General features: G+C 52.6%; 1 protein-coding gene across 4 annotated transcripts in view; it reads left to right on the top strand.

Annotated features, from left to right (window-relative positions):
- Window positions 1-13,323, top strand: part of Insr (insulin receptor) — a 125,237-nt gene that overhangs the window by 85,679 nt on the left and 26,235 nt on the right. For 3 of the 4 annotated variants that reach the window (XM_076849707.2, XM_076849713.2, XM_076849721.2), the window contains exons 5-10: window positions 1,258-1,402; window positions 2,310-2,524; window positions 3,740-3,866; window positions 5,491-5,741; window positions 7,176-7,343; window positions 10,552-10,753. In XM_076849707.2, coding sequence (XP_076705822.2) covers window positions 1,258-1,402; window positions 2,310-2,524; window positions 3,740-3,866; window positions 5,491-5,741; window positions 7,176-7,343; window positions 10,552-10,753 — 1,108 coding nt within the window. Of the gene's footprint in view, window positions 1-1,257; window positions 1,403-2,309; window positions 2,525-3,739; window positions 3,867-5,490; window positions 5,742-7,175; window positions 7,344-10,551; window positions 10,754-13,118; window positions 13,155-13,323 lie in introns of all 4 variants that reach the window. The other variant, XM_076849730.2, reaches the window with a different exon arrangement.

The following is a 13,323-nucleotide window of genomic DNA, read 5'->3' on the forward strand; positions in this document are numbered from 1 at the left end:
GCTGCTCCCTGTGAGCTGTGGAAGCGGCTCTGTTCCTAAGGTCATCTAGCAGCACCCTTCAGTGGCTCTGTCATCAGCAGTATTAGGCCATTAGTTTGCCTCAAAATTCGAACAGCTCAGGGCCTGGCCCCATCTATTCTGAAATTCTCATCTTCCAATTAAGAGTTGGGGCATCAGGAGTCTGCGTTTTTAACCAGTCTGCCTTGTTGTAGAGAGCAGACCATGTTTCCAGAAACACTCTTATCCCCTGTGCGTTAATTTACCCAGAAAACATTGAATAATCATAGCCAACAAGGCAAACGCTTGGCCAGGCTGGATTTAAAAGAATAAGCTCAGCTTTGGGGCCGTGACGGCCAGCAAAACAGGTAGAGGATGCAGTAAGAGAGTAATTTTCTCCTATGAAGGGCCAGGTAGTGAAGATGGGGGTCCTTTAGCACGTGAGAATTGATCAGCATGAGACTTTGAGACTGTAACTGTTGGGAACATGGTGGTTTTGGGTGACAGAACCCCAAACTTAAACTGGCTTAAGCAAGATTAAAGGACTCCCATGAATACCCACATCCGTAGATGCTCAAGTTCCTTGTTTGCACAGACCTTACACACAGCCTCCCGTAGACTTTGAATCACGTCCAGAGACTGGTCATACCTATATGATGTACATGAGGGTAGTTGACATGCTATGTTGTCTATGGAGTAATGACAAGAACAACGTCTCTACATGTTCAGTGTAGATGAATTCCACCCCTCTCAAACCCCCAATGTTTCTGAGCTTCAGTTGCTTGAGCCCACGGGTTTGGAGCCCATGGATGCCAGGGGCTGACTGTATTTAGCTATGTGGGCCTCATAATCTCCATCATAACATCTCAGCTCTGTGGTTTTAAGTATGAAAATAGTCGTCCATGCAGGTTAACTAGTGGGCAGAGCTCTGTTCCAATAAATCTTTATCTATAAATCACAGTGTCCTTTGCCAACCTCTGAAATAGAGAAGAAAGCAGGTTGCTATTTTAAGAAGTTTCTGGTCTAGGGAAGGAAGCTTAGAGAGGGTGGTGGGAGAAGCCAGGCAGATGCTGGGGTAACATTCCCAGGAGAGGGGGTGGCCAGCGCAAGGCCCCCAGGCTGGGGTGAGCTTGGCTGATTGGGGAGCAGCAAGACGGGTTTGTGTGAACAAGTCTGGAGACCCCTGGGCAGTGGGCTGCTCTTAAGGGGGGACGAAAGGACTTCTACGGAGCTCACGGCACTCTCCCTCCCTCCCCCAAGACAATCTGGCGGCTGAGCTGGAGGCCAACCTCGGCCTCATTGAAGAAATTTCAGGATATCTCAAAATCCGCCGATCCTACGCTCTGGTGTCCCTCTCCTTCTTCCGGAAGTTGCGTCTGATTCGAGGAGAGACGCTGGAGATCGGGTAGGTGGGCCGCTTCTGGGTGCGGCCATCGCTCACACCTTTGCGCTGAAGCTCTGGTGTTTCCTGTGGATGGTCCAGTGCCTCCCGGCTAGGCTTTCCCGCGCCGGAGCCCTGCTGTCCAGCAGAACCCAGTACAGGTCACACCATGTCCCAGTAGCTGCACTTTAAAAACTTGAAAAGAAAACAGGTGAGATTAATTTTCCTACCCATCATATCCAAAAGGTTATTTCAACATGGCCTTAATTTTAAAAGGAATTCTCCAGAAGAGGTTGTACACCTGTTTTCTTGTGCTGAGTCTTTGAGACGTGCTTTCCCCCTCCAGGACAGTTGGGATGGCCCCTATCCAGGCGCTCAGTAGCCACGTGACACAGGCTGATGGCTTCTGAATTACAGTGCGGGTCTCGACGTTTCCCTTTTCCCACCCGTCCCCTGCTGGTGGCCCACTGGTTTTCTAAAGCTCGGATCTAACCAGGTCACAGAGCTGACAGAGAGTAAAACCTTGAAGGACCCTGCTCCCTGTGGAGGAAGTCCGTGTTCCTGGGTTGGTCTGGCCTGCAGTGCACTGGGCGCCGGGCCCAAAGGGCTTCCCCTGGGGCCGAGCGGCCTTCTTTGGTTTTCCCCGCTCGGACACCTCTTTCTCAGTCTCTCCTCCCTGCGAACCCAGTCTCGGTCCAGCCATGGTCTCGCCTCCCCTTCCCTAAGGCTGAGCTCAGACTCCTTCCTGGCCACAAAAATGAGCCGGCTTCCCCGTTCTCCTTATTCGCTAAATATTCACGGAGTCTGTGCCTTGGAAGTGGTTGGCACCGAGGTTGCAGCACTGGATGAGATCGACCCCCGGCCCAGCACTGCCCTCTCAGAGCTGAGCAGGAGATGCCGCCAGGTGACCAGGACATGTGTGTTCCTGCAGGAATTACTCTTTCTACGCCTTGGACAACCAGAACCTAAGGCAGCTCTGGGACTGGAGCAAGCACAACCTCACCATCACTCAGGGGAAACTCTTCTTCCACTATAATCCCAAACTCTGCCTCTCGGAAATTCACAAGATGGAAGAAGTCTCCGGAACCAAGGGGCGCCAGGAGAGGAATGACATTGCCCTGAAGACCAACGGGGACCAGGCATCTTGTAAGTTGTGCTGCTCTGGGGCTCCCGGCCTGTGGCCCACATGATGTGGCTGCCCTTCCTTGGCCACCGCACTGGCCTGCAGGAGGCGCCACTGTGCCCTGGTGAGTGCGACTCGCCATGTGACAGGCAGGTTGGGCACCGCTCTTCTCTGCGTCTGGTGCTGGGAGATGCTGCAAAGGCTGCATGAATGAACGAGTGGCACCTTCTTGTGTAAGTGTCAGCCTTGGTGCTGATGCCGAGGCTCCCCAGTGGACAGCATGCCCGTTCCCACCCGTGTCCTCTGGGAAACAAATATCGAGACAGAGCCGGGAGGGTGGGAAGGGGGCTGAGAGTAATGCCCATGAAATAGGGGAGAAGGAGGAGAAGCAGGCAGGAAGGGCCTGTGACGACAGTGTGGCTCTCACCTGCGAGCAGAGAGGGAAGACGGAGGACGGGGTCAGGAGAGCCTCTGTGCAGCCTCCGGGGAGTGGAGGCAGTGGTCGTCTAAAGTCTTGCATGGCACCAGGAGGATCAGACCCTTGCCCAGCTCAGCTGTGGTGGAGGCTGACCGGGGAGAGCCCACCAGGCAGGAGGGTGTGGTGGGTGCTGTCTTTGCAGCTGCTGCGGCTGGAGGCTGTCCCTGGTCCTGTTGGGGAATTGGCCCCTTGAGGCAGGACGCTGTTCATCGAGGGTTAGGTTGGGGTGGAGGGCAGGAGGGAGATTGCATCCCAGGCCCAGGGAATGACTCAGCTGGGTCTTTCCAAGGTTTATTGGTCCCCAGTCTGTCAAAGTCATTTGGCGTGTGTCTTTGTGCCCTAGAAGGAGCATCCTCAGCCATGTCAGCTTGCAAGTCCATGGGCAAGGCAACAACATTTATCCAGACAAATGTTACTTCTGCAAAGTCCTTGTCTAGATAGCCACGGGCTGGTTGTCCTCACGTGGACACAGGCTGGGGATACCCAGTTGTCACCCTTATTCAGCTTTGTCTGCTCAGTTAATTGGTTGGCATGAAGAGCCACGTTGCCCAACCTGTGCTTGGCTTCCAGTGCCTCCCCAGTTCACCCTCAGCAAGACCCGCGCTCTGCTCTGCTGCTGCAGGGACCAGACCCATTTGGGGAACAGCATGTGGACATCTCCCTCTGGCAGCCCTCCAGGAAGTGTGGCATCCCAAGCTTCGGCCTGAAACTATTCCCTACTGAAGTAGCTTGATTTTTTTTTTTTTTTTTACCTTTCCAGGTGAAAATGAATTACTTAAATTTTCTTTCATTAAGACATCTTTTGACAAGATCTTGCTGAAATGGGAGCCGTACTGGCCTCCTGACTTCCGGGACCTCTTAGGATTTATGCTCTTCTACAAAGAGGCGTAAGTAGAAGGCTAAAGAGTTGTGGAGTGGGGTGGAGATGGGTGCTAGATCTGCCCCAGGGTGTTCTTCTCTGTGCCCCACTTTCTCCTTGTAGAATAAATACCTTAGGTACCTTTTATTAAAAAAAAAAAAAAAAAAAAGATTTTTTTTTTGGTAACAGAGATTGAACTCGGGGGTACTTAACAACTGAGCCACATCCCCAGCCCTATTTTGTATGTTATTTAGAGACGGGGTCTCACTGAGTCGCTTACTGCCTCACTTTGGCTGAGGCTGGCCTTACATTTGCGATCCTCCTGCGCCATTAGGATTACAAGAGTATGCCATGCACCTGGCCTTAGGTTCCTTTTAATCACCTTACTAGCTGATGGTATACAAAGTCAATAACACCCCCCTTTTGTCAAAAGTAAAATTGAAAGTACAAAGTTTTTCTTTGGTCTGGATTTTTCTTTTCTCTTTTTTGAGACAACCGTGCTGTGTTATCCAGGCTGGCCTCAAATCCCTGGCTTCAAGAGATCCTCCTGCCTCAGCCTCTTGAGTAGCTAAGACTAAGGTATGGCAGAGGATCTGCACTCTTCCATTTGCCTGTTTGCTGTACACATCAGGCCTCTTGAGTAACCCAGGAGTGCAGTCTGCAGAATAGGTTTTCAATTTTTTCCCCAAGAACTTTTTTAATGTACAGTTCTGTGGCATCGAGTGTATCCAGAGTTGTACAGCTATCTCCCCTCTCCATCTCCAGAAAGCTTCTGTCCTCAGAAGCAGAAATTCTGAACACATTAAACCATGTGTAGTATTTTTTAGCATGTGATTGGGCTGGGATTTTTTTCCTTTTGTTTTAGTACCAGGGATAGAAACGCTGAGCCACATCCTCAGCCTTATTTATTTACTTATTTGGAGACATTAAGTTGCCAAGGCTGGCCTCAAACTTGCAATCCTCCTGCCTCAGCCTCCTGCACTGCTGCATTGTAGGCGTGAGCCACTGCCCCTGACTTAGGCTAGGAGTTTAAGGGAGGCAGCAGAGGTAGCCCTAGGAGTCATAGTAATCGACATTCCACATGTCAAGAAGTGTCACATGCCAGTCAAGAACTCCCAGGTGTTCTGTTATATAACATCAGTGGTTCATGGGCCAGTTGCTGCTGTTACGGATGTCCCTCCTCTTGGGATACTATGTCCTGATAACCTGAGTTGAAAATATTGTCCGCCCAAGGGCAGTGGCTCCACCTAACTGCCCAGACACCCTAGCTCTGCAGCAGGCACACTGCAATGCTTGGGCTCTTCACCTTTGCGAGCTGCCTGGAGTCACCAGTTATCACACTGTGGGTCGCTAGCCCCGGAGATCAGATTCAGATCTAAAGGAAGTCCACACCATCTTTGCACCATCAGAAAGTTGAAGATGGTGAGTGGGACCTCGGGCTGTCATTGTGGTCCCTGAGATGTCAGGGCTGGGGGTTCCTTGCTCTTTGGCTGCTGTCATTTCTCCTTGTGGCAGAGGGTTGTTAGGTGAGAAAGCAGCAGCCCCAGGGCTGGAAGTCCCCCCCCCCCCACCCGTGGGGCTCTGAGAAGTGGCCACGTCGTGACCTCGAGGGACTGCAAGGGTAACCCCTTCCTTCTGCTTTGTCTCAAAAGCCCTTATCAGAACGTGACCGAGTTTGATGGGCAGGATGCATGTGGCTCCAACAGCTGGACCGTGGTGGACATCGACCCGCCTCAGAGGTCTAACGACCCCAAGCCCCAACACCACCCCGGATGGCTGATGCGGGGTCTCAAGCCCTGGACCCAGTACGCCATCTTTGTCAAGACCTTGGTCACCTTTTCTGATGAGCGCCGGACCTACGGGGCCAAGAGTGACATCATCTATGTGCAGACAGATGCCACCAGTACGTATGTTTTGTGAATATGGATTTGTTCACCAGGGGGGACCCTGCCAGTCCCTACGCAGGGGACTTCTTAGGGCTGCTGGCTTCTACAGGAGCCAAGTGCTGAGGGTGATGGGTTCGGAAGATGATGCGGACCCATAAACCTCCTTAGTGGGGAGTATACAGTGTCCCCCTTTCCTGAGCTTCATGCTTTCTAGGATTTGGATCTTGTGAGGTCAGCCACAATCCAGAAGTATATGATGGAAAATTCCAGAAGCAAACCATTCATAGCTGTCACTCACTCACTGAAGTGAATGGGTGTAGCTGTTCTGTTATGGCTGGTCTCTCCTATTGTGGCTGATCTATGAGTTTCTACCATAGGGAGGCCACAGTGTGTTCAGGGCTCAGGGCTGTGTGAGGCTTTGGGCATCTGCTGGGGGCTGCGAATACATCGCCCATAGATAAGGGGGCAATCGTTTATTTTTTCAATCTATTAAATTTTTCAAACATTTGCAAAGCTAGAAAGAATGGCTGACTGTCCCCGGCTTCCATGATTTGCCATTTTTACCGTGTTTCTCCTCTTCGTTCCTCCTCCTCCTCTGATTTTCTTTTTTTACTGGGATGTTTCCTAGCAATTAAGTTAGTTTTGCAAAACCCAAGTCTTTCTCCCACAGCAGCCGTTCTCAGATAGTGACAATTCTGCCTCTCCAGGGAGCGCTAGGCAGTGTCTGCTGACGCGGGTGGTTGTCCCAGCTGGGGGTGGGGATGGCTGGCGTTCGGCCAGGGGAGACCAGCGACGGCTCCCTGTGGTGTCCGTAGGGCGGAGAGCGAGCACCCTTGCCCCATGGGGAACAAGGCAAGCTTTCAAGTCAACACTGCTTCCTGGGCTGGTCCACGCGCAGCCCGTCTCCCATCGATGCCACATGCTTAGTTTCTAGAAACTTCCAGCATCTGGGTCCTTTGTACACTCTGCTGTCTCTACCTTCAGTGCCCCCTCCCTCCCCAACTCCCTAGGTCACCTCTTTTTTTGAGGGGAATGGTCTGTGGAGCCTAACGCTGTGCATTGTGGAGGATGTTGGATGACAGCTGGTGGCTTCTTGCCCAGGGACCAGGTTCAATTTGGAGCCAACTAGAACCAATAGCATGAGTCTGTTGGTCTCTTCCCAGGGTCCATCTTCCCAGTGCTCAGCACGAAGCTTGGCGCGTGCTGGGGCTCCATCCATGTTCATTAAGTCAGTGGGGGAATGTGGCCATGCCATCTGTGGTGCAAATGGACTGTGACTTGGTGACCCTCGCCTGGCCTGGCGAGCGTTCCTCGTGCCGGCAGTTTTCTCCGATGTTAAACACACTGCAGCCGCCGCCTCCCGGTCCTGTAACTTAGGTGTCCCTTCCCCTCTTGGTGCACCCGGCAGCCTGCTCCTCCTCACGGTCGGCCTGCTTCCTTCTCTCTCGCAGATCCTTCCGTCCCCCTGGATCCCATCTCGGTTTCGAATTCCTCGTCTCAGATCATCTTGAAGTGGAAGCCCCCCTCGGACCCCAACGGCAACATCACGCACTACCTGGTTTACTGGGAAAGGCAGGAGGAAGACAGTGAGCTGTACGAGTTGGATTATTGTCTCAAAGGTGAGTGCGGGCAGCCGTGGTGGGTTGGCCACGCCGTGTGACACTTATGGGGGACACAGGTGCTGTCTCCTGCTTCCCAGGGTGCGTGAGCACGTTCTCTCTTACACACTAAGAAAATCCACATCTTTAAACACTATGCAACTAGACACTCTGAAGACTGGTGTCAAAATCAGGTGCGATCAGGGTCACGTGATGATGTTCCCTTTCACAGTGAGCCAGGGTAGGACAGGGTTCCCATGAGTTGATGCCACCTCGAGAAGTAGTGGCCGCCTTGGCACGTGTAAGCACACTGTGCAGTCACACACCATAGGGTCCCCAAGGTCCCCAAGGATGCTTTCTCAGGGTCCCGGTGCTCAGTGGTGCTCGACTCTTGTCTTTCATGTCTTGGCACCGTGTTCCCCTGGGGTTCTCTGCTTCCCCTTCCTCCCCCACCACCCTGTGCCGCTGTGTGAACCACCCGAGATTCTCTGCCACACCAGAGCCAGCTGGGCTTGCAGGGAGGTCCTAAGCCAAGCCAGGGAGGGACTCTGGTTCCCAGGTTTAAAGGGCTGGAAATGGCAAGGAGTGGTCAGCGCTCTCTGCTCCTGTGCCTTCCGCCAACACTTTTTGCTCACGACAGTTGTTTTTTCAGTCTTTAGTCTTGTTTGCTGCAAAGTCCTCCATCCATCTGAGGGAAAATGGAGAAATATTTGAAGCCTCAAACTAGTTGGTATGCACTAGTTAAAAATATTCTTAAACTGGGTCTGTTTCAACTTTTTATGAATGCACAACAACTGCAGTTGTACATATTGGTGGGATACAGTGTGACGTTTCCATACACGTGCACAATGGGTAAAAGTCAACTTTGAGTAATGAGCATATTGATCATTTTTGTGATGAGAACCTTTAAAATCTGATCCCTGAGTTTTTGGACAGTGGCTGCAGAGCTGCAGGGACAGGATAAAGTTCTGGTGGTGTTCCACAGCACAGATGAGTGCCCTAGTTGACAATAGAGGACTTTTCAAAAGAGCTAAAGGTGTGTTTTTTGTTTTTTTGTTTTTTTTTCCCTAAACCAAATAAACTGAAGGGCTCTTTTCTTTTAGCTTGTTTATTTATGTATTTTGTCTTTGATTCACTTTCTTGCAATGTTTTCAGTCTGGGTGTCCTCAGCCCATGACCTTGAAGGAGCAGGGGGCTGTGGGAGAGCTGTGGCCGAGGTCTCTCTCGGCTCAGTCCCTGACCTGCCCCAGGGTGTTGGCCAAGCCACCCAGCCCTGACAGTCTGCCTCCTTTTTGGGAGAAGGGGTGGGGGACAGCTGATCTCCGGGAGCCGTCCCAGCTCCCAGATCATATGCTATCTGTATGCCTCTGACATCATCCCTTCCTGAGCCCAGGCCTGCCAACTGATTTATCTCCTGATGCTTTATATAACTCGAGAGCAAGCCTGGGCCTCCGCTCAGCTCCTCCTGTGGGCTCTGTCTGCCAGTATCCACTGGCAACGTCAAAGCTTTCCTTTTTTTTTTTTTTTTCCTTCTTTTAAAGAACAACTTTCATTCTGTGAGTCTAAATCTGATTACCATGTGTCTGTTTAAGTGTCACTGTAGGTGTGTTACTTTGTTTCCACAATTAACTCGGTAAGGACCCATCCTGCAGGATTCTGCTCTCAGCAGTCCCTGAGTCGGGGCTGGAAGGGTGGAGTCCAGGTTGGAGGGGACAGGGTTCCAGCTTGGGAAGACGAGGAAGCTCTGGAGAGGGACGCGGCGGTGATCGGCCCACGTTGTGAATATACCTGATGGCCCCGTGGTCTGCATTGCAAAACGGTTAAAATGGGGAATCTTGGGTTTATTTTGGACAGTTTAAAACAGACATAAATGCACACTAAATGAACTCCCCAAGGCCAGGAGTAGCTTTCTATTAGTGTGGTTTAAAAAAACAATTGTGGTTAAATACCCTGAGCAGAGTCCACCGTTTTAACCCTTTCCAGTGCACAGTTGGGAGGTGTTGAGGGCGCTGGCGTAGTGCAGCCGCCACCACCCCCACCTCAGGACGCCAACCGAGACCCAGGGAGAGCTCCCTGGGCCGCCCCAGACCAGTGCCCCCTGGTCCACTGACATGTTTACCTTCTTCATCTCACAAAAACCCGAGGCCCCAGTCTCCTGGAACCGTACCTGTGTCCCATCAAACGTCCCTTCCTCCCAGCGGGAGCTGGCCTGCGAGCCTGGCTGTGGGCACAGTGTGGGTAGCGGGAGCCCCAAGGACTTGACCTTGGGGACTGAAACGGGCAGCAGGGGACTTGAAAAGCAGCAGCTTGGCAATGCTAGGGCCCTGGGGAAGTGGATGCTCTTGTTCTTTTCAGTTCCCTTTCCTGGGCCTACCTGAGAGGTCTCGAACCCGACTTCCCTCTGGCCTTAGTTCAGGGAGTCCTCCACCCTGGTACTCTGGATGTGGGGGGCTGGCCATTCTCTGCGGAGGGGCCTTCCCGAGCATTGTGGGGTGTTGAGCGGCATCCCTGGCCTCCACTCATGGGCACCCCCAGTCCAGGTGGGACTCCAGATGTCTCCGGAGGCTGCATGGTGTTTACAGGGCGGGGTGAGAATGACCCCTCAGGTGGGAACCGCTGGTCAAGTCTGACTTTAAATCCACCAGTGGACCCCTGGAACTCTGGGTGGAGTTGGCTTTATCTTCTCACCACTTCACATTTGCGTGGCTGATGGGTTCGTTTGTTCGTTCTACTGTGACAGCCCTGTTTCCCACTGTCCTTTCCCTCGCCCCACTTGAGATATATGGGTCCCTTGCGTTTTCCATATGCCAAGAACATCCCTGACTCGGGGCCTTTGCACTTGCTCTTTGTACCAACTGAAGCACTTTCCATCAAGTTGTGTGTGTGGCTGAATTCAGACTGGCTCAGCAGTTTTGTTCTCTGAGACTGTTCTGTATGGCACCTGCGGTCACCCTTGGCCCTTCTGTGCCATCTGACCCTGGTTTACTGGTTTATTGTAGAGCATGGAGGCTTCTCCTAGATTCCTAACACTCTCCAGCCCCACGATGTTGGTGTCAGTTTCTAAAACACACTGACGTGCTCTCCCAGTGGACACTGGCAAGTCCCTCCAGAGAGAGGAGCTGGACCCTGGGCCCTGTCACCTGTGTCCAGCCCCTCTGAGAAGACCCCTTTGCTCTGTATGAGTGTGTGTTTTGGGGGAGGCTTGAACCTCTGGCTCTGCCTTCCTTAGGCTTGAAGCTGCCCTCGCGCACGTGGTCCCCGCCGTTTGAGTCGGACGATTCTCAGAAGCACAATCAGAGCGAGTACGAGGACTCGGCCGGGGAGTGCTGCACCTGCCCAAAGACCGACTCTCAGATTCTGAAGGAGCTGGAGGAGTCCTCGTTTCGGAAGACCTTTGAGGATTACCTGCACAACGTCGTCTTCGTCCCCAGGTTCGGCCTCTTACAGCCCCAGGTTCTCTTGGTGTCGATTGGCTTGGTGTTCGGGGTCAATACTTACAGAATGAGAGGAGGTGGACCCAGAGACCACAGCGGGTGGGTGGGGTGTGAGCTGAGCCTCTCCCGGGTGGAGCGAAAAATCTTGTGATTTTACCAGGTGGTGGTGCACACCTGGAACCCCGGGCACTTGGGGGGCTGAGGCAGGAGGATCACAAGTTTGAGGCCAGGCTCAGCAACTTAGTGAGACCCTGTCTCGAAAAGGACTGGGGTTGTGGCTCCCTGGGTTCAATTCCCAGTTAAGGGAAAAAAACCCAAAAAACAAAAAACAAAAAAACCTTGAGATTTCAATGGGACCACTCCCAACAAGAGTAAATAATCACACAAAAGGGAAAATTTATATAACCTGACATTTACCTTTCTTACTGGATCATTCTCCACCCGAGTTGTGAAACAAATTCCATTTGATTATTAGGCAAAGCTTGAGAAAGGCCTGCCTGCGCCCCATACTTGATTTACTGCTAAATCTCAAACTCGGTCCCTCCCTTCTTTCTGAATTCATGTAAGATTCATCCTTTTGGAATGTTCCAGAGATCCTCAAAGCCCAGAGGCTTCTATTTCAATAGGTTGAATTTCCTTAAGTGAGGAGAGGCACGGGATGAGGTGTCTCTGGCGTCCAGAGGAGGCACCCAGCAAAAACCACTTGAAGCTTTAAATCCGCTCGTTTTTCCTTTCCTGCAAGGAAAGACCCACGTGGCAGGCACGCACCTGTGGAGGCAGTGTTCCCCCACGCACCCTTCTGGGCATCTGTGACAGTAGAGCTGTGGAGCAGTGGGGGCAGGGACTCTGGAAGCCCCTCAGGAAGGCTGGGCTCCCTGCCCTTCTGTGAACTGGCTTGCTGAGGCTGTCACCTTGTCCCTCAGCATCCTCGTCTGTAAAATAGACACAATGCAGTTGACTCTTGGTGTCTGCGGGGATGTTCCAGGACCCCCAAGGACAGATGCTCAAGACCCTATGTAAAGGGCGTGGTGTTGGCAGAGACTTTAAATCAAGGAACAGTGACAGGAAAAGTCTGCGCTTGCCAGGACAGAGGCAGTGTTCCCTGCAGACACTTGCCACCCATGGCTGGTGGTCTCCCCTGTGGAACCAACCCGTGGATGCAGAGCGCTGCCTGCAAACCTTCCTGTGTTTGGGGCTTTGGCAGTGAAGGGGTTACCAGGATTCTCAACCTTCACCACTGACACCTGGAACCAGGTTGCTCTGTGGGCAGGAGCTGACCTGCGCTTGGCAGGACGTCAGCAGCACCTCTGGTCTCCAAACACCCAATGCCAGTAGCGTCTCCCACCCCAGACCTGACAACCCACAGTGCTGCCAGGCGTCCCCGGGACTGTGGGCTTTGAGTGTCTGTGGCTGGGCCCCTACCTACCTCTCCATCCTGTTGTCCTTCCCCCAGGACTTGAGCAGGTGGCCCCCCAGAACTGTCTGACGCAATTGTCCTTTTCCAGAGTGGATCAAACCCCAGAGGGCTTGGCCTGGGACAGAGTTCTAAAATAATGTCCGTCCCAGCACTGACCAGTGCTGCCCACCAAGCAGATGTCTCCCAGAACCTTCAGAGTGTGAACGCTGCTGCTTTCGTGTCGTCCTCTTTGCATTTTTCCCCTATGACCCCGAGTCCAAAAGAGCATTCAGTGGTGCCTCCCAGGCATCAAAGCGCTTACTGTTTACTCATTAAAAACAAAATGCGCTGGACTTGGGGAAATGGCTAAGTTGGTTGAGGCAAAGTGTCACCAGATTCAACACCCTAAAGGAGTCCCAGAAGACCGAGGCTCTGGGGAGTATTTCCTCTGGCTCCCCATCCCGCTTGTTGGCTTCCCTGCACTTGTTGGGGAAGGACCAATCAGTGATGGGAGGTCAAGGGCAGGACTCCTGTATTAGTCTGTTTTCTGTTACTATAACAATACCCAAAGCTGGGTCTTTTGGAAAGAAAAGAGGTTTATTTTGCTCACAGTTTTGGAGGCTGCAAGTCCAGATCAGCTAGCCCCCATGATCCAGACCCCCTTGGCCACCTCCTATCATGGTGGATGGCATCATGCATCGTAGGAGTGTGGGAGAGAGGTCACATGGTGAGACAGGAAGCCAGAGACAGACGGGGAGGAGCAGTAGTGAATGCCCACTAGGCGTCACCTCTTATCACCATGTTGAGAACCAAACCCCAGCATGTGAACCTGTGGGACACACTCAGACCACATCCGAAGCCAGCAGGGCTCTGGCTCGCCCAGGACAAGGCCTCCGGCAGGGTCGGTCAGCAGGCCCACCTGGTGAAGTCCACCTGCCTTCAAAGTGGTTGGTTTTGTTTTCACAGAAAAACCTCTTCAGGCAGTGGTGCCGAGGATCATAGGTACGACTCACCCGGGAGACGTCCAAGTGGCCCTGTGGCTCTTCAGTGCCAGGCCTGTGGGCCAGGCGGGCAGGGGCTGTGGTGACCTTGGAGGTCTCGGGGTTTTCTGTGGCTTTCTGCATGTGGTGGGCTGCTTGCTGAGACTGGGAGCTTCACAAATCCACTGATC

The sequence above is a fragment of the Callospermophilus lateralis genome, chromosome 1, assembly GCF_048772815.1.
Source record: "Callospermophilus lateralis isolate mCalLat2 chromosome 1, mCalLat2.hap1, whole genome shotgun sequence".
In the NCBI taxonomy this organism is placed as follows: domain Eukaryota; kingdom Metazoa; phylum Chordata; class Mammalia; order Rodentia; family Sciuridae; genus Callospermophilus; species Callospermophilus lateralis.